Source organism: Echinops telfairi, unplaced genomic scaffold (assembly GCF_000313985.2).
Source record: "Echinops telfairi isolate 266 unplaced genomic scaffold, ASM31398v2 ScPeMD7_5;HRSCAF=22, whole genome shotgun sequence".
Classification (NCBI taxonomy): domain Eukaryota; kingdom Metazoa; phylum Chordata; class Mammalia; order Afrosoricida; family Tenrecidae; genus Echinops; species Echinops telfairi.
Window position 1 is genome coordinate 30,224,866 of NW_022103901.1, and position 3,324 is coordinate 30,228,189.

General features: G+C 57.5%; 1 protein-coding gene across 1 annotated transcript in view; it reads right to left on the reverse strand.

The window, feature by feature from the left end:
* The window catches only part of PTX4 (pentraxin 4), a 7,290-nt gene extending 5,053 nt beyond the window's left edge, over window positions 1–2,237 (reverse strand). The window contains exon 1 of the mRNA XM_045286026.1: window positions 2,097–2,237. Within this exon, the coding sequence (XP_045141961.1) occupies window positions 2,097–2,237 (141 nt within the window). The remainder of the gene's footprint in view (window positions 1–2,096) is intronic.
* Between the last annotated feature and the right edge of the window lie 1,087 nt (window positions 2,238–3,324).

Consider the following 3,324-nt stretch of genomic DNA (forward strand, 5'->3'; position numbering starts at 1 on the left):
CTGCAGCTGCACGCCAAAGGACACCCGGGTCACCGGATACCGGAGCATACCAGGACGCCTCTTCCCAAGCCGTTGGCAGGAGCACGGCGCTGCCCACCTCCTCAGATTCAGATGGCTTTCAGAACGGCCAGACCGGACACTACTGCCACTTTAAATTCTGCGGTGCTTTTGTCACCCGAGGGAGGAGCCCTGGTGGCCCAGTGGTTAAGTGTTGGGCTGTTGGCAGCAAGGTCAGCAGTTCAAAGCCACCGGCTACGCTGCAGGAGAGAGATGGGGCTTTCTACTCCCATGAAGAGCTACAGTCTTGGAAACTCACAGACAAGGGCAATTCTACTCTGCCCTAGAGCAGCAGTTCTCAACCTGTGGGTTGTGACCCCTTTGGGGGTCGAACGACCCGTTCACAGGGGTCGCCTGATTCATTACAGCAGCAGAAGGACGAAAATCATTTTATGGTAGGGGTCCCCACAACATGAGGAACTGTGTGAAAGGGTCGCGGCCTGAGGAAGGTGGAGAACCCCTGCTCTCGGGTCGCTGAGTCAGATGGGCTCGATGGCCGTGGGTTTGAGTTCTTGTCCCGAGGGCTCCACTCCTCGCTGTTCCCATCCCGGGCGAAGCATGTAGTGTTGTTACAACAGCCTCTGGGTCTGCCATTGCCCCCCAGCCGTCCCTTCCCCTAACTGCACCCAAAAGGACCCTAGAAAATGAGGGTTAGACCCTTACATGGGCAGGCTCCCGTGCCCGGAGAGCAATCTCGCGTGTCCGTGGTGGTGAGCCTGCCCCCTCCACGTCCCCTACAGGCGGCATCCAGCGAAGGGCATTTGCTGGGCCGCTATCCTGATCCCAATGCTACCTTACAAATCTGGCTAGACCAGAGGATGTACACTGGTACAGATAGGAACTGGAAACACAGGGAATCCAGGGCGGATGAGCCCCTGAGGACCAGTCGTGAGAGTGTCGATATGGGGAGGGGAAGGGAAGGTGGGGGAGGAATGGGGAACCGATCACAATGATTGACATATAACTCTCTCTCTGGGGGATGGACAACAGAAACGTGGGTGAAGGGAGACATTGGACAGTGTAAGACATGAAAAAATAATAATTTATCAAGTATCAAGGGTTCATGAGGGAGGGAGGGTGGGAGAGGAAGGGAAAAATGAGGAGCTGGCTCCTCAAGTAGAAAGTAAATGTTTTGAGAATGATGACAACAAATGTACAAATGTGCTCGACACAATGGATGGATGGATGGATTGTGATAAGAGTTGTATGAGCCCCCAATAAAATGATTTTTTAAAAAAGCCTGGGAAACCCCACAGGGGCATTTCTACTCTCCCCTCGAGGGCCGCTGAGTCGGCACCGCCTCCGTAGCAGAGAGGTGGGAGGTGGGTGTCCAAAGGGGCTCACTAAAGGGTGTAAGTGCATCTGGTTGGAAACAGAACGGATGGAATCTTCCCAGAGGCACCTTGGAAGAAAGGCCTGGCGATACACCTACTTCCCCAAATCACCATCTACCAGAAACCTACAGAGCACAGTCTACGTGACCCACGAGGGGGGGGGGGTAGCCACCAGGAATCAGGTCAACTCATGGCAAACTGGCTTCCTTTCTAGTTCTGGTTCTCGAGAGTAAGGATCTAGGACGCCGCCACAGGCGGCAGGTGAGCAGAGAAAGGCAGGTGAGCACTGAGATGGGGTGTGGAGTCCGGGTGACCTTTGGGCAGCCACCAGGCCTCCCTTCGCCTCTGTGAGCTTGGGGTCCACTGTGGGTGCCCAGACCAGGAGCAGTGAAAGGGGAGCCATTGGTGATCTGTGAGTGGGAACCACACAGGGGTGGCTGAGGCTGCCCCCTGCCCCCTGCACTGAGACCAGGGACCCTGCCCAGCACCCTTAGCCCCACTCTGCCCCCGCCGGCCGGCCTGTCTCCACCCGCTTTTCTCATCATCTTCCAGGCCCCCTTCCCCTGTCTGACCCTCCCCTCCTCACTCGTCCTCCTGGGACGCGTCTTCAGAGCAGCCCGCGCCCAGGACTGGGGTCAAGAACGCCAGGCAGTGAGATAGAGCCGGCTGACCCCCTGGCGCAGGCTCACAGGCTTCTCCACGTACCTGTTCTTCCAGCCGGCGAAGCCTCTCAAGGAAGGGCCTGCGGGGCCCGTGGGGACCGGCTTCCTGGGACGAAGCCACATGGAGATACACAGACATCCACACGAGAAGGAAACACAAGGGCTTGTCCCCCCAGCCACTCATCCTGAGCGACGCGTGGTCCCCGCAGCAGGCGCAGGCGGACTGTGCAGGGGTCTGGCTCGCTCCCCTGTCCAGCCTTTTCCTCCTTGGACCTGGCCGGGAGTCAGGCCCTGCCCGCCGCTTTAATGGAACCCATTTGTGTTCTAGATGCTTCTCCGTCAGCCTGGACATGTGTTTCCCAGGGAGACAAGTTTAAAACAGATACAAATGCTCGCTCTGGAAAATCCATCTCTCAGGCTGAGCCCACCGGCTGGCTTCCCTTGGCAGGACTTGACGTGAGGGATGGCTTTAACAGAAGCACCCACATCCCCGCCAAGGGGCCAGGGCAGGATGGGGAGCCTGCTGGGACCAGGCAATCACTGGTGCTAGGCTGGAGGGGGCCTATCGGGACCTGGTGAGGGGCCAAGTGCCTCAGCAAGTAAACAGGACGTGATTGGGGACCACCTTCATTTCATTTGGTCACACGAACAAACACACAGGAGCGCCATGTGGTCACGTGACATCAGGATCCTGCTACTGCAGCTGCACGCCAAAGGACACCCGGGTCACCGGATACCGGAGCATACCAGGACGCCTCTTCCCAAGCCGTTGGCAGGAGCACGGCGCTGCCCACCTCCTCAGATTCAGATGGCTTTCAGAACGGCCAGACCGGACACTACTGCCACTTTAAATTCTGCGGTGCTTTTGTCACCCGAGGGAGGAGCCCTGGTGGCCCAGTGGTTAAGTGTTGGGCTGTTGGCAGCAAGGTCAGCAGTTCAAAGCCACCGGCTACGCTGCAGGAGAGAGATGGGGCTTTCTACTCCCATGAAGAGCTACAGTCTTGGAAACTCACAGACAAGGGCAATTCTACTCTGCCCTAGAGCAGCAGTTCTCAACCTGTGGGTTGTGACCCCTTTGGGGGTCGAACGACCCGTTCACAGGGGTCGCCTGATTCATTACAGCAGCAGAAGGACGAAAATCATTTTATGGTAGGGGTCCCCACAACATGAGGAACTGTGTGAAAGGGTCGCGGCCTGAGGAAGGTGGAGAACCCCTGCTCTCGGGTCGCTGAGTCAGATGGGCTCGATGGCCGTGGGTTTGAGTTCTTGTC